At 48.0% G+C, this 21,656-nt stretch overlaps 2 protein-coding genes across 2 annotated transcripts in view; one reads left to right on the top strand and one right to left on the bottom strand.

Annotated features, from left to right (window-relative positions):
• Positions 1–21,656, bottom strand: part of LOC147655082 (uncharacterized) — a 262,971-nt gene that overhangs the window by 26,618 nt on the left and 214,697 nt on the right. Inside the window, exons 18-28 of the mRNA XM_086878879.1 lie at positions 20,849–21,009; positions 19,529–19,575; positions 17,516–17,724; positions 15,821–15,969; positions 14,525–14,571; positions 12,477–12,685; positions 10,781–10,929; positions 9,490–9,536; positions 6,937–7,148; positions 6,382–6,542; positions 4,275–4,321 (exon numbers count right to left, since the gene is read on the bottom strand). Of these exons, the coding sequence (XP_086735005.1) occupies positions 4,275–4,321; positions 6,382–6,542; positions 6,937–7,148; positions 9,490–9,536; positions 10,781–10,929; positions 12,477–12,685; positions 14,525–14,571; positions 15,821–15,969; positions 17,516–17,724; positions 19,529–19,575; positions 20,849–21,009 (1,438 nt within the window). The remainder of the gene's footprint in view (positions 1–4,274; positions 4,322–6,381; positions 6,543–6,936; positions 7,149–9,489; positions 9,537–10,780; positions 10,930–12,476; positions 12,686–14,524; positions 14,572–15,820; positions 15,970–17,515; positions 17,725–19,528; positions 19,576–20,848; positions 21,010–21,656) is intronic.
• LOC111943938 (TOG array regulator of axonemal microtubules protein 2-like) overlaps positions 1–21,656 on the top strand; it is a 243,991-nt gene that overhangs the window by 79,529 nt on the left and 142,806 nt on the right. The gene's annotated exons all lie outside the window — the stretch shown is intronic.

Raw genomic sequence — 21,656 nt, 5'->3', positions numbered from 1 at the left:
GAAAAGTAAACCTAAATCAGCCGAAGCTCCATATTTTGTGTGCGAGACTTCCTGAAAACTTCTAAATAGCTGCACAAGTTGACATTTCCAGGCATGAAGACCCTTGAAGCACTCCAGAGGAAAAGCCCTGTCCTGCTTGCACAGAGCTCCCACAGGAACAGCCTGGCCTCTGGGCTGGCCTGGGACAGCAGGGAGCCCAGAGCCCTGGGCTTTGCAGCCATGGCTCAGCTGCACATGCAGCCTCCTGCTCCTGTCCCTGCCCCACAGCTGAGCAGCCCTACAGCTGCACGGGGCACTGGCAGCAGCACAGCTCATAGCAGGGGGCACATGCAGGGCAGAACTGTTCCCTGGGGATGTGCACAGGCTCCCTAGGCTGGCACAAGACCCTTCCTCCTGCCAGAGAGCAGCCCAGCTCCCACCTTACCTCACAGCTGAGGCATGCTCAAAAGGGAAGAAGTGAGTTAGGTGAACTCCCACCTTTACAATCAATCCATCTAATGCATGAGCCATCCAGGGGGGTTTTGAATTATTCCCAAGATCGCTTTGGTTGCTATTTTTCATGGAACTAACATCACTAGAATTCCTCTGAACTGTATGGAGCTGGCAAGCCAGGAGACACAGCTTCTACTACTTTGCTTATGTGTTGCTCATTGCCCATCCACTGCTTTGGGAACTCTTTCCTTCCTCCAAAGAGATGCCAGACACAGAGGTCTCCAGAATTTGACAACTACACCTAGGAAGTCATTGCTTTCCAAAGCTCATTTTCATCGCCCTTGTTTCTGTAACTCCCACTCAGTTCAGGGTGGGGTTTTGTTGGTTGCTTTTATTTCTCTTCACAGTAAAGGAAGTGCTGGCACATGAACAATGGCACCCCATGTTAGAAGTGAATGAACCTTTGTACTCCCCTTCACATGTCCTCAGTGTTCAAGGAGCCCAAATGTGGTGCAAACAAATTGGTTTTCCAACATTGCACTTTGCTCAGATTCCCTGCCCCTGCGGTTTATTCCCTGCTTGCTTTCCTGCCAAATACCAACACAAAGATCACCTGCAACAAAACATTTCTGATCATGGCAGTTAAAAACAATTAAGAATTTCCTAAATGCAAACAGCAGAGTGTAGAGCATAAAAAGAAGACAGGGATAAAATCTGTGTTTCTTTATCCCAGTACAATGGTGACGTCATTTACAAAAGAGCATCTGGCAACCTTTGATGAGGTAGGTAATTTCTAGGCCAGAATCAAACCAGCAAAAATGTCACCTGAACAATACTGAGCAGTAATTCTCCCCAACTGCATTCAGCATTGCAGCTGCATATCAGCAATTAAGGAGTCTTTCCAAAGGGGCTGTACCCAGGATTTGGCAGAACAAACCCTGAGCAAAGGGACCAGGACATCTGATCCCTTTTCCTGCAGCAGCAAAATTATATCTTCAAGTCTCATCTCTCCTATCAGTAAATGCCCAGAGATGGCAAAGGAACAACAACTGACTTTCATTGAGGCTTTCAACTTGAAAGCATTGGCTGACACAGATGCACCAGAGACTGCATTTTGTCTGGCACAATTCTACTTGTCAGGGATCAGGCAAGGCAGGCAGGGAGGGACAAGGCAGAAGGCATCTCCTCCTGCAGCCTCAGCCTGCAGCACTGACCCAGGCAGAGAGAGTCGGGGAAGAGATTTGTCATGGTGAACCTGCCATAGGTGTCTTTGGGCTTGTGCTCTCAGAGGATGACAAACTCAGACCCTGCATAGGCTGCATCCATTCGGAAACCTCCTTCTCTTAAATCGGAAATTTCACAAGGACTTTCCCTCAGAGGAGGTTTCTCTATTTCTCCCAGTGCAGAACCAGGCAATGTCCATGTATCTCCTTCAGATCTCAAAGGGTTCAGCTCAGAAACTGCCGCAAGGAAAGGTTTTTCTCTTTTAAGGGCAGGACGAAGGAGTGAGAACATTTCCCACTTCATGCTCAATAACTACTTTTTGTCTATGAATTATGACACTGGAAAGGCTTCAGGGAGATAAAGGGCAAGTGCTGGATGGGGAGGAATGTTTCTTTTTCCTGCACTGCATTTCCAGGGCTCCAAGGTGTGGCAGTGGTGTCAGGGGAGACAAAGAGTTAACATTGTTCTACCCCAAACCCCTTGTGAAGGGCAGCCCAGGAGTTCTGATTGGGTTTGAGTCCCTGGGGGGTTTCTCCCTTGCTGTGCTTCTACTGGTCCCTGACCCTGAACTCCACCCTCAAAGGTGGAAGCCCTAGGTTCTGTCCCTCAAAAGCCCCTGCTGTGCCTCTGTTTGGGGCTCTCTGTTCTGGACCTGACTTTGTTCCCATGCTGAATAAATGGTTTCATGAACGGGAGCCCATCTTGGTTGGTGTTTCATGCTGGTCCCCAGAATCCTGCTGCTTCCCTGGACGAGATCCCGAGGTTGCTTATTGCAACAAATGGTGGAGAATGTGTGGCATCCAGCAAAGCAAGAGAACAGCAGGACCGGCTCCATGGACACCTCGTAATTCCCTGGCTGATGGCTTGAGAGCCAGCAAGACCGCCGCCTTGGAAATGAGGACTCGAGAGTACCTGACAGGGAGACTGGGTTGAGAGTGCCTCGGGCATGGGGAAGAAACAGGCTTATGGAGGTGTGGGAGCCGAGACCAGACACTGGGACAAACACCTTACATCACCCAACGAGACGTATTATGGACGATTATATTAATATTATGGGCAATTATGGATGGTATGGCTCTTCCAGTGGACTGTTTTTTGTCTTCTGTGAAGTTCCTTTTGTTTTTCTGCTGTATACCTCCCTGTACCTTCCCCTCTCCTCTGTTCCTAAGGGCAGGACAAAGGGTGAAGAAAGCCAAGATGGCTCGGGGCTGCTGCCGTCTCCCCATCACCCCGGTGTCTTTCTGCCATCCCATCCCCTGTTTTCCTGAAGGCAGGCAAGGGACGGAGAACATCCAGAGTGATGCGGGTCTGCTGCCGTCTGCCCGCCGTTCCGTGTCCTCCTTCACCCCCTGTCTTTCCCTATTCCCCGTTCCCGGTTCGGGAAACTCCGTCCCGGACCCCCCCCATCCCAAGATGGCGCCGGCCACACGGTCTGGGATCCTTTGTTTCCCGCCTTGCTCCTTCTTTTCGGTCCCGACCCTTCCCTTCCCCCAGTAACTCCTGCTTTGCTCCCAGCCCTTTGTTCGGCTGCTCCACCCCTGGGGGCTCTGCTTTTTCCATCGTGGGCAACACCTCCTCCGAGGAAACAGAAACTGTAACCCGAGCTCCCAGAGCCAGCGTTTCACCAAGATCATCTAAAGCGGTGACGCACACATGGGAGCCGAGCGGAAGCTGGAGATGGAAGAACTCTGCCCCTCGTAAAAGGAGACCTATGAGCTGCACCCTTCCTCAAAGAGAATCCTAAACTGGAAGAGACTGAACTAAAAAAACATTATGTTTGTATTGAGTACCATCACTGTTTCATTTGCCCGGCATGGTCCGAGATTTAAGTGTTTGTTTATAATTTTGGTTTTTTTCTGTTTGCCTAATGTGTTTTGTGATTGAGTTTTTGGCATCCCACAAAGAAAAGCGGGTGCTCTGTGGAGGAGGTGAGATTTTAAAGTGTATGTTTGGAAACATTTTAAGCTCCTAATTAAAATTTGAAAAAAAATAAAAAAAAAATAAAAAATAAAAAAGGAGCAGATGTGGCAGCGGCCTAAAGGGAGACAAAGAATTATATTGTCCCACCCCAAACCCCTTGTGAAGGGCAGCCCAGGAGTTCTGATTGGGTTTGAGTCCCTGGGGGATTTCTCCCTTGCTGTGCTTCTACTGGTCCCTGACCCTGAACTCCACCCTCAAAGGTGGAAGCCCTAGGTTCTGTCCCTCAAAAGCCCCTGCTGTGCCTCTGTTTGGGGCTCTCTGTTCTGGACCTGACTTTGTTCCCATGCTGAATAAATAGTTTCATGAACTATTGTTCATGAACCCGTCTTGGTTGGTGTTTCATGCTGGTCCCCAGAATCCTGCTGCTTCCCTGGACGAGATCCTGAGGTTGCTGATTGCAACACCAAGGTACCACTCCAGCTCCAGCCACTCAACACTTCACACTGGAGGAATTTTCACTGCACCACCACAGCACACTCCCTGTGACTGGGCCCTTCAGGCATCCCCTGGGCCCATAATGGAATTGAAATTAATTTAAAGAAATTTTAAAAAGAATTATTTTCAACCAAGCTTTCAAAATACCACTTCTGTGTCAAAATTCTTAAGGTCATTTGAGGACAGACATGCCCTGTACCTACCTCCTTCTTCAGACTCGTCATCTTCGCTTCTCCTGCTGGGTGTGGACCTTGAGAAAATGAAAGACAAAAGAACAGATGAGGAGATTGAAAGAGAAGGGAGGGAATGTGTGTAGCATGAAAGGAGGCAACCCTTCTTAGCTTGGTCACTCTGATGAAGGAGGAAATGCAACACAGAAACTAAACAAGATGCAAAGCGGATTCAGTGCTGTTGGGAAGGTAGAATCAGAAAGGAATTATAAATATGACTCTTTAGCCAGAAAGTCTAAGGAAGAAATACAAATGAAAGCATGGTTTGAATAATTCAAAGAAACCGGTCTGGTATGCCAGAGCACATTTTTTTTCCCTAAGTAAAACTAAGCTGAGACCCCTCTCCCCAGCTTTATAAGGAAAAGTCTGAAGTACCCCTGAGACACCTAAAAATATGCAAAAGCAGAAATTTCTATAGGGTGCACACAAATGTTACTGTATTAGTATACTTATAAAGATTGGTTGGTAAAAAAGTAGAATATTCAAATGTACAGGTTATAGAAGTAATTGTAAAGGAGACTTCGATCTCTTGCTACTCTTTTTCCATCTCTCTCATTTCTGTCCTGTTACTCTTTTTCTAAGCTATCTTAAGTCTTAAAATCATGTATTCATCTTCTACCCTCTCTTGTATTATTTCCTCTGAGCCTGCTTCGAGCTTCATCTGTTGGCTCTCAGCAGAGTTCTCTCTCCCACGTCCTGAAATAAACTACAAACAACTAACTCGACTATAGAGGTCTCTGCCGTGTGCCAGACCGTCCGCGCCCCGAGGTATCTCTTAGACATTGTCCTTAAGCTCTCAGTTGCTGGAGTCAGACAGAGCTGGCCAAGCTCCGGCTGAAACACAGCAGTCATTCTTCAACTTGCATCATAACCCCCCAGTTCTGCTGTCTCTCCTTTTGGAGCCAAGTGACTCCTACAGCCCCTCTGAAGCAGCAAGAGCTGCTGAGCTGAGACACGAGTCTCTATGGAGGGCAGCTGCTTTTGTACTGCTGCAAAGCTTGACTTTGCCTGTTTGTGCCTTACACTGGTGACAGTCTCGTGCTCCATGTGGTCAGAGCACTGCTGTCTCCTGAGAATGATATTACACCTCCTTACTCTTTCAAGAAGAAAAAGGCTTTTTCACACACAGCTGCTATGGACAGGATATTCAGACTGCACTTTAAAAGCCCTACAGAAGATTTTCAACGTGAGTGATACTTCTGTGACTCCTTTTTTATTGCTACCACTCTGATAAGCTTGACAGCTACATTTTCTCACACTTCTCCAAGCCAATATCTTTCCATTAGCTACAGTCCTGTACCTCTTCTCAAGCATATTGCTCTTTTTGATCTTAAGCCCAGATTGAAATATTAAACATCAGTTGGGTTATGCAGCTGTACCCCAAAACATCTCTGGGATCTCATTTCACAGTCGAGGCCCATGCACAGAGAATTTGCATCTTATGTTTACTTTGGGATCCCTTTTCTTTCAAACAGTTGGCAACACACAATGATCTCCAGAATCTGACAGTTACATCTATGAAGTAATTGATTCCCAAAGCTAGTTTTCATCGCCCTTGTTTTTGTAACTCCCACTCAGTTCTGTGTTGGGGATTGTCACTATACTTTGCTTGTCAAAATATATGTCCTGGCAAATAAACTACAGCATCTGACTTTAAAAGAATCAGAACTGGAATTTGCAGACACCTTAAAGTAGCCAATATTTGTCCAGTCATATTCTTGTGGCTGCAGAAGTTGACAGTGAAGGATCACATTATTTAAAGATCTGCAGCATCCAGACCCATGCAATACAGTTCCCAAATGACACCACAAACATTACAGAGGGAATCAACAGCCAGGTCCAGAAGAGGACCTGTCTTGAGGAGCTTTTCAGCCCTGCCTCCTCTTCCCCACCACCACCTCTGCTCTTGGGCCATATGGTGCTGGGTTTGACATTGGGCTTGATCACCACAGATAGGGCCAAATGCTGAATACACAGAGGTTTGCCTAAATACATGGGAGAGCTGACTGTGCAAAATAACCTCACGAGATGGGAAGAGCGAGGTGAACAGCACACTGGAGCAGCAGACACCTTGGCTTACCTCATCTCCTGGGACTCTTGCACATCCAGCTGCAGAGAGCTTTGCAGAGACCCTGCAGCACTGCCAACATCGGGACTTACTGCCCTGCGTATCGGGGGGATCAAAGGCAGTCCCAGTGATTCCTTCTTCTTATCCCCTTCAGTGGGATACAGCAAGGAAGCCTGCAAAGAGTAGAACACAGTGCTCACTTTACGCATCCAGTCTTGTCCCCATTCATGCCCCAAGACATTTAGCCATGTTCTTCACTGGGGCCTGGCAAAAGAACAGAAATCAGACTGATGGAGCAGCTTGGGCCAGGATTGGGAATGCAAAGGGAAGTGCTGAGGGAGGACCCAGAAACCCTTCAAAGTCCTCTCCTGCTATTGTTACACACTGAAAATGTGAAGTCTGCACCACACACCCATTGCAAAGACATCCTGAAGCTCAGTGTCCAGCTGAGCTCTTCCTTGGCTCAGCTGCTTCCCTGGGCTCACTTCACAGAGAAAGCTCACCAATCTCTGCCGGCAGCACACCGACTGAAAATCTCCCACACAGGACATAGCTTGGTCTCCTTACCTTACACCTTTTTCCCTTTGACCTCAGCTCCTCTCTTTCTCTGGTGTCTTCATCGTAGCCACTGCCATTTTTCCCACTCTCCTTCTCAACGCTGCACATTTCTCTTCTGTTGGAAGACTGAGAGGTTTTCCGGATGGGAGGCAACGGCTCGGAAGGAAGGAGCATAGAAGGAGATAGCCGGAAAGATTCAGAAAAAATGAACCTAGTCAGCCCTGCAAAGAAGAAAAAAAAAATGAAAATGAGGCAGCAAAGCAAACCTAAATCAGCCGAAGCTCCATATTTTATGTGCGAGACTTCCTGAAAACTCCTAAATAGCTGCACAAGTTGACATTTCCAGGCATGAAGACCCTTGAAGCACTCCAGAGGAAAAGCCCTGTCCCGCTTGCACAGAGCTCCCACAGGAACAGCCTGGCCTCTGGGCTGGCCTGGGACAGCAGGGAGCCCAGAGCCCTGGGCTTTGCAGCCATGGCTCAGCTGCACATGCAGCCTCCTGCTCCTGTCCCTGCCCCACAGCTGAGCAGCCCTACAGCTGCACGGGGCACTGGCAGCAGCACAGCTCATTGCAGGGGGCACATGCAGGGCAGAACTGTTCCCTGGGGATGAGCACAGGCTCTCTAGGCTGGCGCAAGACCCTTCCTCCTGCCAGAGAGCAGCCCAGCTCCCACCTTACCTCACAGCTGAGGCATGCTCAAATGAGAAGAAGTGAGTTAGGTGAACTCCCACCTTTACAATCAATCCATCTAATGCATGAGCCATCCAGGGGGGTTTTGAATTATTCCGAAGATCGCTTTTTTTTTATTTTTCTAAAACTAGCATCACTAGAATTCCTCTGAACTGTATGGAGCTGGCAAGCCAGGAGACACAGCTTCTACTACTTTGCTTACGTGTTGCTCATTGCCCATCCACTACTTTGGGACCTCTTTCCTTCCTCCAAAGAGTTGCCAGACACAGTGGTCTCCAGAATTTCACAACTACACCTAGGAAGTCATTGCTTTCCAAAGCTCGTTTTCATCGCCCTTGTTTCTGTAACTCCCACTCAGTTCAGGGTGGGGATTTGTTGGTTGCTTTTATTTCTCTTCACAACTAAGGAAGTGCTGGCACATGAACAGTGGCACCCCTGTTAGAAGTGAATAAAGCTTTGTACTCCCCTTCACATGTCCTCAGTGTTCAAGGAGCCCAAATGTGGTGCAAACAAATTGGTTTTCCAACATTGCACTTTGCTCAGATTCCCTGCCCCTGCGGTTTATTCCCTGCTTGCTTTCCTGCCAAATACCAACACAAAGATCACCTGCAACAAAACATTTCTGATCATGGCAGTTAAAAACCATTAAGAATTTCCTAATTGCATACAGCAGAGTGTAGAGCAGAAAAAGAAGACAGGGATAAAATCTGTGTTTCTTTATCCCAGTACAATGGTGACATCATTTACAAAAGAGCATCTGGCAACCTTTGATGAGGTAGGTAATTTCTAGGCCAGAATCAATCCAGCAAAAATGTCACCTGAGCAATACTGAGCAGTAATTCTCCCCAACTGCATTCAGCATTGCAGCTGCATATCAGCAATTAAGGAGTCTTTCCAAAGGGGCTGTACCCAGGATTTGGCAGAACAAACCCTGAGCAAAGGGACCAGGACATCTGATCCCTTTTCCTGCAGCAGCAAAATTATGTCTTCAAGTCTCATCTCTCCTATCAGTAAATGCCCAGAGATGGCAAAGGAACAACAACTGACTTTCATTGAGGCTTTCAACTTGAAAGCATTGGCTGACACAGATGCACCAGAGACTGCATTTTGTCTGGCACAATTCTACTTGTCAGGGATCAGGCAAGGCAGGCAGGGAGGGTCAAGGCAGAAGGCATCTCCTCCTGCAGCCTCAGCCTGCAGCACTGACCCAGGCAGAGAGAGTCGGGGAAGAGATTTGTCATGGTGAACCTGCCATAGGTGGCTTTCGGCTTGTGCTGTCAGAGGATGACAAACTCAGACCCTGCATAGGCTGCATCCATTTGGAAACCTCCTTCTCCTAAATTGGAAATTTCACAAGGACTTTCCCTCAGAGGAGGTTTCTCTATTTCTCGCAGTGCAGAACCAGTCAATGTCCATGTATCTCCTTCAAATCTCAAAGGGTTCAGCTCAGAAAGTGCCCCAAAGGAAAGGTTTTCTCCTTCAAGGGCAGGACGAAAGAATGGGAACATTTCCCATTTTATGCTCAATATCTGCTTATTCTCTATTAACTGTGACACTGGAAATGCTGCAGGGAGATGAAGGGCATGTGCTGGATGGAGAGGAATGTTTCAATTTCCTGCACTGCATTTCCAGGGCCCCAAGGTACCACTCCAGCTCCAGCCACTCAGCACTTCACACTGGAGGAATTTTCACTGCACCACCACAGCACACTCCCAGTGTCTGGGCTCTTTAGGGGTCCACTGAGCCCATCAAGGAATTGAAATCAATTTAAAGAATTTCTGAAAAGAATTATTTTTATCCAACCATTTAAAATATCACTTCTGTGTCAAAATTCTCAAGGTCATTTGAGGACAGACATGCCCTGTACCAACCTCCTTCTTCAGATTCATCATCTTCACTTCTGCTGCTGGGTGTGGACCTTGAGAAAATGGAAGACAAAAGAACATATGAGGAGGATGAAAGAGAAGGGAGGGAATGTGTGTAGCATGAAAGGAAGGAAGCCTTCTTAGCATGGTCACTCTGATGAAGGAGGAAATGCAACACACAAACTAAACAAGATGCAAAGCTGATTCATTGTCCTTAAGCTCTCAGTTGCTGGAGTCAGACAGAGCTGGCCAAGCTCCGGCTGAAACACAGCAGTCATTCTTCAACTTGCATCCTAACCCCCCAGTTCTGCTGTCTCTCCTTTTGGAGCCAAGTGGCTCCTACAGCCCCTCTGAAGCAGCAAGAGGTGGTGAGCTGAGACACGAGTCTCTATGGAGGGCAGGTCCTTTTGTACTGCTGCAAAGCTTGACTTTGCCTGTTTGTGCCTTACACTGGTGACAGTCTCGTGCTCCATGTGGTCAGAGCACTGCTGTCTCCTGAGAATGATTTTACATCTCGTTGCTCTTTCAAGAAAAAATAGGCTTTTTTACACTCTTATGATAAGTAAAGATATTCAGACTGCACTTAAAAAGCCCTACAGAAGATTTTCAATGTGAGTGATACTTCTGTGACTCCTTCTTTATTGTTGTCACTCAGATAAGCTTGACAGATACATTTTCTCACACTTCTCCAAGCCAATATCTTCCCATCAGGTATAGTCCTATTACTCTTCTTTAGTAACTTTCCTTCGTTGATCTTACGCTCTCACTGAAATATTAAATGTCGATCAGATTATACATCTATACCCCAAAACATCTCTGGGATCTCATTTAAAAGTGAGGGTCCAGGCACAGAAAAGTTACATCTGACATTTACAGAAACAACACCCAAATTTCAAGACACCTCTAAAGTAGCCAATATTTGCCCAAACATGTTAATGTGGCTGCAGAAGTTGACAGTGAAGGATCACAGTATTTAAAGATCTGCAGCATCCAGACCCATGCAATACAGTTCCCAAATGACACCACAAACATCACAGAGGGAATCGACAGCCAGGTCCAGAAGAGGACGAGTCCTGAGGAGCTTTTCAGCCCTGCCTACTCTTCCCCACCACCACCTCTGCTCTTGGGCCATATGGTGCTGGGTTTGACACTGGGCTGGATCACCACAGATAGGGCCAAATGCTGAATACACAGAGGTTTGCCTAAATACATGGGAGAGCTGACTGTGCAAAATAACCTCACGAGATGGGAAGAGCGAGGTGAACAGCACACTGGAGCAGCAGACACCTTGGCTTACCTCATCTCCTGGGACTCTTGCACATCCAGCTGCAGAGAGCTTTTCCGAGATCCTGCAGCACTGCTTAATGCCCTGCGTAACTGGGGGATCAAAGACAGTCCCAGTGACCCCTTCTTCTTATCCCCTGCAGTGGGATACAGCAAGGAAGCCTGCAAAGAGTAGAACACAGTGCTCACTTTACGCATCCAGACCTGCCCCCACACATGCCCCAAGACATTCAGCTATGGACTTCACTGGGACCTGGCAGGAAAAGACCAGTCAGACTGATGGAGCAGCTTGGCCCAGGATGGAGAATGGTGCCCTAGGACAGGCAGGTGGTGGGGGAGAGATCATGTCACACATTTACCACCTCTCCCCTCATGCTCACTTCTGTACAAGTGTGACTGCATTCCCAGCTGGGAATTATCCACAGGTTTGGCATCAAGATGTTCCCAGGTGACGATGCCTCCACTGGCCTTTTGGATGTATGGGAAGGCGTTTAGATCCCTATAAACTCCCTGCCCCTAAAGCACCTAACAACCATTGCTGATTTCCAGTCACGTCCCCACAAAGCCATTCTGCAGGATGGCAAAACCTGCTTTTCTCAAGCCCCTCATTCCTTCTGCTGCTGCCCTTCTCTCCTACAGTTCCCTAGCAGCCTTTGAGCCCAGATGCTGCTGAGCTCTCAGGATGCTCAGAGCTCTCCAGCTTCCACACATCCAGCATCTCAGGCTCGCTGGCATTTAGGAAGTTCACCAGAGCTCTCTGATCTGCTGCTCCCTGGAAGGCCTCTGCCTGCCCAAGTTGTTCCAGAGACCCCATGCCAAGGCCAGGAATGGGGGTGGAAGAAGCAGGGACAGATGCACACCCTTCCTTAGTATCTCATCATTTCTGGCACAGCTAAAAAGCCAAATCAGGACCTGTTCAATCTTTAGTGAAAACATCAATTCCTGTCAGGGATACACGGGGCCCTTTCTCAGCAAGGCTGAGACCAAGTACCCAAGCCTTTGACTGGACATTCAGTCTGCCAAAGCTGTTGTCCATCTGCCTCCTCCAGCACCCCATGGCAAACCCAAAACAACTGCAGCTCCTGGCCCTGCTGCAAAGCTAATGGTGTGGCTGGGCTCTGGGCTGTTCTCCCCACGGCCACCTCCCACCCCTTCCCTATGGACAAAGCCACGCCAGAGCGCACAGCTGCCCAGAAGCTGATGAAGTCTAGAAACAACATCACAGACAACTGTGCAGAAGGCCATGGCTGTACAGCTCCAAAGCTGAGACAACCTGGAACTGACTGTGCAGGACTGCCTGTTCCAGCAAACATCCCAACCAGACAAGGCTGAGTCAAAACACCATCCAGACATAGAGATGTTTCACAGATACTCGTAGGTTACTAAATGTAGAAGGATTGCTTGGCCAGAGTGGACAACTTTACATGCTCTGACTGCTTCTGGGCATTTTCTCAGCCACAAGACAGAGGAGGGACCACGGCATAGCCCAGAAACCCTTCAAAGGCCTCTCCTGCTCTTGATAGACGCTGAGGACATGAAGTCTACACCAGACACCTATTGTGAAAACAGCCTGAAGCGCAGGATCCAGCTGAGCTCTTCCTTGGCTCAGCAGCTTCCCTGGGATCACACCACAGGGAAAGCTCTCCGAGCTCTGTCTACAGCACAGAAACTGAAAATCTCCCACACATGACTTAGCTTGGTCTCCTTACCTTACGTCCTTTTCCCTCTGAACGTGACTCCTGTTCTTTTCCACTGTCATTGTCATTGCCAGTGCCACTTTTCCCAGTAACGTGCTCTCTGCTGCAGCTCTTCATTGGCTTGGAAGAGCTCCTTGGGATGAGGGGCATTGGCTTGGAGGGCAGGAGCATAGAAGGATTTGCCAGAGAAATCCTCTTGGCAAGAGGGTAGCCAGTAAGTCCTGCAAAGTGGAGACACAAAATATAACACAGGTTGCAGTGCAAACCTAATGCATCTGGAGCTCCATATTTCATGGGACAGACTTGCTGCAAACTTCTAAATACCTGCACAGGGAAACCTGCTCCTGCCTGCAGCCACTTGAGGCAGGCCAGGGGACACCCTGCCCCACTTGCACAGAGCTACCACAGGAACACTCTTTGGGACCTCTTTCCTTCCTCCAAAGAGTTGCCAGACACAGTGGTCTCCAGAATTTGACAACTACACCTAGGAAGTCATTGCTTTCCAAAGCTCGTTTTCATCGCCCTTGTTTCTGTAACTCCCACTCAGTTCAGGGTGGGGATTTGTTGGTTGCTTTTATTTCTCTTCACAGTAAAGGAAGTGCTGGCACATGAACAATGGCACCCCATGTTAGAAGTGAATAAACCTTTGTACTCCCCTTCACATGTCCTCAGTGTTCAAGAAGCCCAAATGTGGTGCAAACATATTGGTTTTCCAACATTGCAATTTGCTCAGATTCCCTGCCCCTGGGGTTTATTCCCTGCTTGCTTTCCTGCCAAATACCACCGCAAAGATCACCTGCAACAAAACATTTCTGATCATGGCAGTTAAAAACCATTAAGAATTTCCTAAATGCAAACAGCAGAGTGTAGAGCATAAAAAGAAGACACGGATAAAATCTGTGTTTCTTTATCCCAGTACAATGGTGACATCATTTACAAAAGAGCATCTGACAACCTTTGATGAGGTAGGTAATTTCTAGGCCAGAATTAATCCAGCAAAAATGTCACCTGAGCAATACTGAGCAGTAATTCTCCCCAACTGCATTCAGCATTGCAGCTGCATATCAGCAATTAAGGAGTCTTTCCAAAGGGGCTGTACCCAGGATTTGGCAGAACAAACCCTGAGCAAAGGGACCAGGACATCTGATCCCTTTTCCTGCAGCAGCAAAATTATGTCTTCAAGTCTCATCTCTCCTATCAGTAAATGCCCAGAGATGGCAAAGGAACAACAACTGACTTTCATTGAGGCTTTCAACTTGAAAGCACTGGCTGACACAGATGCACCAGAGACTGCATTTTGTCTGGCACAATTCTACTTGTCAGGGATCAGGCAAGGCAGGCAGGGAGGGACAAGGCAGAAGGCATCTCCTCCTGCAGCCTCAGCCTGCAGCACTGACCCAGGCAGAGAGAGTCGGGGAAGAGATTTGTCATGGTGAACCTGCCATAGGTGGCTTTGGGCTTGTGCTCTCAGAGGATGACAAACTCACACTCTGCATAGGCTGCATCCATTTGGAAACCTCCTTCTCCTTAATTGGAAATTTCACAAGGACTTTCCCTCAGAGGAGGTTTCCCTATTTCTCCCAGTGCAGAACCAGGCAATGTCCATATATCTCCTTCAGATCTGAAAGGGTTCAGCTCAGAAACTGCCCAAAGGACAGGTTTTCTCCTTCAAGGGTAAGACAAATAACTGGGAACGTTTCCCATTTCATGCTCAATTTCTGCTTATTCTCTACTAACTGTGACACTGGAAATGCTGCAGGGAGATGAAGGGCAAGTGCTGGATGGAGAGGAATGTTTCCGTTTCCTGCACTGCATTTCCAGGGCCCCAAGGTACCACTCCAGCTCCAGCCACTCAGCACTTCACACTGGAGGAATTTTCACTGCACCACCACAGCACACTCCCAGTGATCGGGCTCTCCAGGAGTCCACTGAGCCCATCAAGGAATTGAAATCAATTTAAAGAATTTCTGGAAAGAATTATTTTTATCCAACCATTCAAAATATCACTTCTGTGTCAGAATTCTTAAGGTCATTTGAGGACAGACATGCCCTGTACCAACCTCCTTCTTCAGATTCATCATCTTCACTTCTGCTGCTGGGTCCTGGCCTAGAGAAAAAAGAAGACAAAAGAACATATTAAGAGGAAGACAGAGGAAAGGAGGGAATGTGTGAAGCATGAAAGGAGGCAACCCTTCTTAGCATGGTCACTCTGATAAAGGAGGAAATGTAACACAGAAACTAAACAAGATGCAAAGATGATTCATTGTCCTTAAGCTCTCAGTTGCTGGAGTCAGACAGAGCTGGCCAAGCTCCGGCTGAAACACAGCAGTCATTCTTCAACTTGCAACATAACCCCCCAGTTCTGCTGTCTCTCCTTTTGGAGCCAAGTGGCTCCTACAGCCCCTCTGAAGCAGCAAGAGCTGCTGAGCTGAGACACGAGGCTCTATGGAGGGCAGCTCCTTTTGTACTGCTGCAAAGCTTGACTTTGCCTGCTTGTGCCTTACACTGGTGACAGTCTCGTGCTCCATGTGGTCAGAGCACTGCTGTCTCCTGAGAATGATATTACACCTCCTTTCTCTTTCAAGAAGAAAAAGGCTTTTTCACACACAGCTGCTATGGACAGGATATTCGGACTGCACTTAAAAAGCCCTACAGAAGATTTTCAATGTGAGTGATAGTTCTGTGACTCCTTCTTTATTGTTATCACTCAGACAAGCTTGACAGCTACATTTTCTCACACTTCTCCAAGCCAATATCTTCCCATCAGGTATAGTCCTATTACTCTTCTCTAGCAACTTTCCTTTGTTGATCTTAAGCCCTCATAAAAATACTAAATTTAAATCGGATTATACATCTATACATTAAAACATCTCTGGTATCTCATTTAAAAGTGAGGGTCCAGGCACAGAAAAGTTACATCTGACGTTTACAGAAACAACACCCAAATTTCAAGACATCTCTAAAGTAGCCAATATTTGCCCAAACATGTTAATGTGGCTGCAGAAGTTGACAGTGAAGGATCACAGTATTCAAAGATCTGCAGCATCCAGACCCATGCAATACAGTTCCCAAATGACACCACAAACATCACAGAGGGAATCAACAGCCAGGTCCAGAAGAGGACCTGTCTTTAGGAGCTTTTCAGCCCTGCCTCCTCTTCCCCACCACCACCACCTCTGCTCTTGGGCCATATGGTGCTGGGTTTCACATTGGGCTGGATCACCACAGATAGGGCCAAATGCTGAATACACAGAGGTTTGCCTAAATACATGGGAGAGCTGACTGTGCAAAATAACCTCACGAGATGGGAAGAGCGAGGTGAACAGCACACTGGAGCAGCAGACACCTTGACTTACCTCATCTCCTGGGACTCTTGCACATCCAGCTGCAGAGAGCTTTTCCGAGATCCTGCAGCACTGCTTAATGCCCTGCGTAACTGGGGGATCAAAGACAGTCCCAGTGACCCCTTCTTCTTATCCCCTGCAGTGGGATACAGCAAGGAAGCCTGCAAAGAGTAGAACACAGTGCTCACTTTACGCATCCAGACCTGCCCCCACACATGCCCCAAGACATTCAGCTATGGACTTCATTGGGACCTGGCAGGAAAAGACCAGTCAGACTGATGGAGCAGCTTGGCCCAGGATGGAGAATGGTGTCCTAGGACAGGCAGGTGGTGAGGTAGAGATCATGTCACACATTTACCACCTCTCCCCTGATGCTCACTTCTGTACAAGTGTGACTGCATTCCCAGCTGGGAATTATCCCCAGGTTTGGCATCAAGATGTTCTCAGGTGACGATGCCTCCACTGGCCTTTTGGATGTATGGGAAGCTGTTTAGATCCCTATAAACTCCCTGCCCCTAAAGCACCTAACAGCCATTGCTGATCTCCAGCCACATCCCCACAAAGCCATTCTGCAGGATGGCAAAACCTGCTTTTCTTAACCCCTCATTTCTTTTGCTGCTGCCCTTGCCTCCTACAGTTCCCCAGCAGCCTTTGAGGCCAGAAGCTGCTGAGCTCTCAGGATGCTCAGAGCTCTCCAGCTCCCACACATCCAGCATCTCAGGCTCACTGGCATTTAGGAAGTTCAGCAGAGCTCTCTGATCTGTGTCTCTATGCAAGGTCTCTCCCTGCCTAAGTTGCTTCAGGGCTCCCCTGCCATGACCAGGAAGGGGGGTGGAGGAAGCAGGGACAGATGCACACCCTTCCTTAGTATCCCATCATTTCTGGCACAGCTAAAAAGCCAAATCAGGACCTGTTCAATCTTCAGTAAAAACATCAGTTCCTGTCAGGGATACACGGGGCCCTTTCTCAGCAAGGCTGAGACCAAGTACCCAAGCCTTTGACTGGACATTCAGTCTGCCAAAGCTGTTGTCCATCTGCCTCCTCCTGCACCCCATGGCAAACCCAAAACAACTGCAGCTCCTGGCCCTGCTGCAAAGCTAATGGTGTGGCTGGGCTCTGGGCTGCTCTCCCCATGGCCACCTCCCACCCCTTCCCTATGGACAAAGCCACGCCAGAGCACACGGCTGCCCAGAAGCTGATGAAGTCTAGAAACAACATCACAGACAACTGTGCAGAAGGCCATGGCTGTACAGCTCCAAAGCTGAGACAACCTGGAACTGACTGTGCAGGACTGCCTATTCCAGCAAACATCCCAACCAGACAAGGCTGAGATAAAACACCACCCAGATATAGAGATGCTTCACAGATACTCATAGGTTACTAAATGTAGAAGGATTGCTTGGCCAGAGTGGACAACTTTACATGCTCTGACTGCTTCTGGGTGTTCTCTCAGCCACAAGACAGAGGAGGAACCATGGCATAGCCCAGAAACCCTTCAAAGGCCTCTCCTGCTCTTGACAGATGCTGAGGACATGAAGTCTACACTACACACCCATTGCAAAGGCATGCTGACCTGCAGGGTCCAGCTGAGCTCTTCCTTGGCTCAGCAGCTTCCCTGGGATCACACCACAGGGAAAGCTCTCCGAGCTCTGTCTACAGCACAGAAACTGAAAATCTCCCACACATGACTTAGCTTGGTCTCCTTACCTTACGTCCTTTTCCCTCTGAACGTGACTCCTGTTCTTTTCCACTGTCATTGTCATTGCCAGTGCCACTTTTCCCAGTAACGTGCTCTCTGCTGCAGCTCTTCATTGGCTTGGAAGAGCTCCTTGGGATGAGGGGCATTGGCTTGGAGGGCAGGAGCATAGAAGGATTTGCCAGAGAAATCCTCTTGGCAAGAGGGTAGCCAGTAAGTCCTGCAAAGTGGAGACACAAAATATAACACAGGTTGCAGTGCAAACATAATGCATCTGGAGCTCCATATTTCATGGCACAGACTTGCTGCAAACTTCTAAATAGCTGCACAGGGAAACCTGCTCCTGCCTGCAGCCACTTGAGGCAGGCCAGGGGACACCCTGCCCCACTTGCACAGAGCTACCACAGGAACACTCTTTGGGATCTCTTTCCTTCCTCCAAAGAGATGCCAGACACAGCGGTCTCCAGAATTTGACAACTACACCTAGGAAGTCATTGCTTTCCAAAGCTCGTTTTCATCGCCCTTGTTTCTGTAACTCCCACTCAGTTCAGGGTGGGGATTTGTTGGTTGCTTTTATTTCACTTCACAACTAAGGAGGTGCTGGCACATGAACAATGGCACCCCATGTTAGAAGTGAATGAACCTTTGTACTCCCCTTCACATGTCCTCAGTGTTCAAGGAGCCCAAATGTGGAGCGAACAAATTGATTTTCCCACATTGCAATTTGCTCAGATTCCCTGCCCCTGGGGATTATTCCCTGCTTTCTTTCCTGCAGAGACACCAAATACCAACACAAAGATCACCTGCAACAAAACATTTCTGATCATGGCAGTTAAAAACCATTAAGAATTTCCTAAATGCAAACAGCAGAGTGTAGAGCAGAAAAAGAAGACAGGGATAAAATCTGTGTTTCTTTATCCCAGTACAATGGTGACATCATTTACAAAAGAGCATCTGGCAACCTTTGATGAGGTAGGTAATTTCTAGGCCAGAATTAATCCAGCAAAAATGTCACCTGAGCAATACTGAGCAGTAATTCTCCCCAACTGCATTCAGCATTGCAGCTGCATATCAGCAATTAAGGAGTCTTTCTAAAGGGGCTGTACCCAGGATTTGGCAGAACAAACCCTGAGCAAATGGACCAGGACATCTGATCCCTTTTCCTGCAGCAGCAAAATTATGTCTTCAAGTCTCATCTCTCCTATCAGTAAATGCCCAGAGATGGCAAAGGAACAACAACTGACTTTCATTGAGGCTTTCAACTTGAAAGCACTGGCTGACACAGATGCACCAGAGACTGCATTTTGTCTGGCACAATTCTACTTGTCAGGGATCAGGCAAGGCAGGCAGGGAGGGTCAAGGCAGAAGGCATCTCCTCCTGCAGCCTCAGCCTGCAGCACTGACCCAGGCAGAGAGAGTCAGGGAAGAGATTTGTCATGGTGAACCTGACATAGGTGTCTTTGGGCTTGTGCTGTCAGAGGATGACAAACTCAGACCCTGCATAGGCTGCATCCATTCGGAAACCTCCTTCTCCTTAATAGCAATTTTCACAAGGACTTTCCTTAAAGGAGGTTTCTCTATTTCTCCCAGTGCAGAACCAGGCAATATCCATGAATCTCCTTCAGATCTGAAAGGGTTCAGCTCAGAAAGTGCCCCAAGGAATGGTTTTCTCCTTTAAGGACAAGAGTGCTTATTCTCTACTGTGACACTGGAAATGCTGCAGGGAGATGAAGGGCAAGTGCTGGATGGAGAGGAATGTTTCCGTTTCCTGCACTGCATTTCCAGGGCCCCAAGGTACCACTCCAGCTCCAGCCACTCAGCACTTCACACTGGAGGACTTTTCACTGCACCACCAGAGCACACTCCCAGTGACTGGGCTCTTCAGGTGTCCACTGAGCCCATCAAGCAATTGAAAACAATTTAAAGAAATTCTGAAAAGAATTATTTTTATCCAACCATTCAAAATATCACTTCTGTGTCAAAATTCTCAAGGTCATTTGAGGACAGACATGCCCTGTACCAACCTCCTTCTTCAGATTCATCATCTTCACTTCTGCTGCTGGGTGTGGACCTTGAGAAAACCGAGGACAAAAGAACATATTAAGAGGAAGAGAGAGAAGGGAGGGAATGTGTGTAGCATGAAAGGTGGCAACCCTTCTTAGCATGGTCACTGTGATGAAGGAGGAAATGCAACACAGAAACTAAACAAGATGCAAAGCTGATTCATTGTCCTTAAGCTCTCAGTTGCTGGAGTCAGACAGAGCTGGCCAAGCTCCGCCTGAAACACAGCAGTCATTCTTCAACTTGCATCCTAACCCCCCAGTTCTGCTGTCTCTCCTTTTGGAGCCAAGTGGCTCCTACAGCCCCTCTGAAGCAGCAAGAGCTGCTGAGCTGAGACACGAGTCTCTATGGAGGGCAGCTGCTTTTGTACTGCTGCAAAACTTGACTTTGCCTGTTTGTGCCTTACACTGGTGACAGACTCATGCTCCATGTGGTCAGAGCACTGCTGTCTCCTGAGAATGATTTTACACCTCCTTTCTCTTTCAAGAAGAAAAAGGCTTTTTCACACACAGCTGCTATGGACAGGATATTCAGACTGCACTTTAAAAGCCCTACAGAAGATTTTCAACGTGAGTGATAGTTCTGTGACTCCTTCTGAGTGTTGTCACTCAGATAAGCTTGACAGATACATTTTCTCACACTTCTCCAAGCCAATATCTTCCCATCAGGTATAGTCCTATTACTCTTCTCTAGCAACTTTCCTTCGTTGATCTTAAGCCCTCATAAAAATACTAAATGTCGATCGGATTATACATTAATCTAATGTAAAATCATTAATTAATCTATACATAAAACATCTCTGGGATCTCATTTCACAGTGAGGGTCCAGGCACAGAAAAGTTACATCTGACGTTTACAGAAACAACAGCCAAATTTCCAGACACCTCTAAAGTAGCCAATATTTGCCCAAACATGTTAATGTGGCTGCAGAAGTTGACAGTGAAGGATCACATTATTTAAAGATCTGCAGCATCCAGACCCATGCAATACAGTTCCCAAATGACACCACAAACATCACAGAGGGAATCAACAGCCAGGTCCAGAAGAGGACCTGTCTTGAGGAGCCTTTCAGCCCTGCCTCCTCTTCCCCACCACCACCACCTCTGCTCTTGGGCCATATGGTGGTGGGTTTGACATTGGGCTGGATCACCACAGATAGGGCCAAATGCTGAATACACAGAGGTTTGCCTAAATACATGGGAGAGCTGACTGTGCAAAATAACCTCACGAGATGGGAAGAGCGAGGTGAACAGCACACTGGAGCAGCAGACACCTTGGCTTACCTCATCTCCTGGGACTCTTGCACATCCAGCTGCAGAGAGCTTTGCAGAGACCCTGCAGCACTGCTAACAGCAGGATTTAATGCCCTGCGTAACTGGGGGATCAAAGACAGTCCCAGTGACCCCTTCTTCTTATCCCCTGCAGTGGGATACAGCAAGGAAGCCTGCAAAGAGTAGAACACAGTGCTCACTTTACGCATCCAGACCTGCCCCCACACATGCCCCAAGACATTCAGCTATGGACTTCATTGGGACCTGGCAGGAAAAGACCAGTCAGACTGATGGAGCAGCTTGGCCCAGGATGGAGAATGGTGTCCTAGGACAACCAGGCGGTGGGGGAGAGATCATGTCACACATTTGCCACCTCTCCCCTCATGCTCACTTCTGTACAAGTGTGACTGCATTCCCAGCTGGGAGTCATCCACATGTTTGGCATCAAGATGTTCTCAGGTGACGATGCCTCCACTGGCCTTTTGGATGTATGGGAAGGCGTTTAGATCCCTATAAACTCCCTGCCCCTAAAGCACCTAACAACCACTGCTGATTTCCAGCCACGTCCCCACAAAGCCATTCTGCAGGATGGCAAAACCTGCTTTTCTCAAGCCCTTCATTTCTTCTGCTGCTGCCCTTCCCTCCTACAGTTCCCCAGCAGCCTTTGAGGCCAGAAGCTGCTGAACTCTCAGGATGCTCAGAGCTCTCCAGCTCCCACACATCCAGCATCTCAGGCTCACTGGCATTTAGGAAGTTCAGCAGAGCTCTCTGATCTGTGGCTCTCTGGAAGGTCTCTGCCTGCCCAAGTTGTTCCAGAGAC

Source organism: Cyanistes caeruleus, chromosome 2 (genome assembly GCF_971803275.1).
Source record: "Cyanistes caeruleus chromosome 2, bCyaCae1.hap1.1, whole genome shotgun sequence".
Taxonomy (NCBI): domain Eukaryota; kingdom Metazoa; phylum Chordata; class Aves; order Passeriformes; family Paridae; genus Cyanistes; species Cyanistes caeruleus.
Note: the sequence above shows the minus strand (reverse complement) of the source record. Positions and strands in the feature narration are given on the sequence as shown.